Source organism: Nestor notabilis, unplaced genomic scaffold (genome assembly GCF_000696875.1).
Source record: "Nestor notabilis isolate BGI_N333 unplaced genomic scaffold, ASM69687v1 scaffold16499, whole genome shotgun sequence".
NCBI classification, from domain to species: Eukaryota; Metazoa; Chordata; class Aves; order Psittaciformes; family Psittacidae; genus Nestor; species Nestor notabilis.
The window spans coordinates 3,105-3,327 of record NW_009945198.1 but is presented as its reverse complement, the minus strand read 5'-3'; the positions used below and the strand labels follow the sequence as shown (position 1 = coordinate 3,327).

The window sequence follows — 223 nt, the reverse complement described above, 5'->3', positions numbered from 1 at the left end:
AGGGACTGCACAGCCCCCAGTGCCCCAGGAATGAGGCTGCAGGTCGGGAGCAGTGCGCAGGGGGCAGCACACTGGCCACAGGCATTTGGTGAGGCCCTCAGTGCTGGGGGCACTGCAGGATGTCGTACTTGACGTAGCCCACCCGGTCCACCTGATAGCGCGGTGTCATCCTCCAGTAGAAGCTGCCGCGGCAGAAGTGGTACTTGTCTGGGCAAGGAGGAAA

At 63.2% G+C, this 223-nt stretch overlaps 1 protein-coding gene across 1 annotated transcript in view; it reads right to left on the bottom strand.

Moving 5' to 3' along the window:
* Nucleotides 1-97: 97 nt before the first annotated feature.
* MMP9 (matrix metallopeptidase 9 (gelatinase B, 92kDa gelatinase, 92kDa type IV collagenase)) overlaps nt 98-223 on the bottom strand; it is a gene marked incomplete at its 5' end in the record, with an annotated part of 3,223 nt that continues 3,097 nt past the window's right edge. The window contains 1 exon segment of the mRNA XM_010022765.1: nt 98-207. Within this exon segment, the coding sequence (XP_010021067.1) occupies nt 98-207 (110 nt within the window).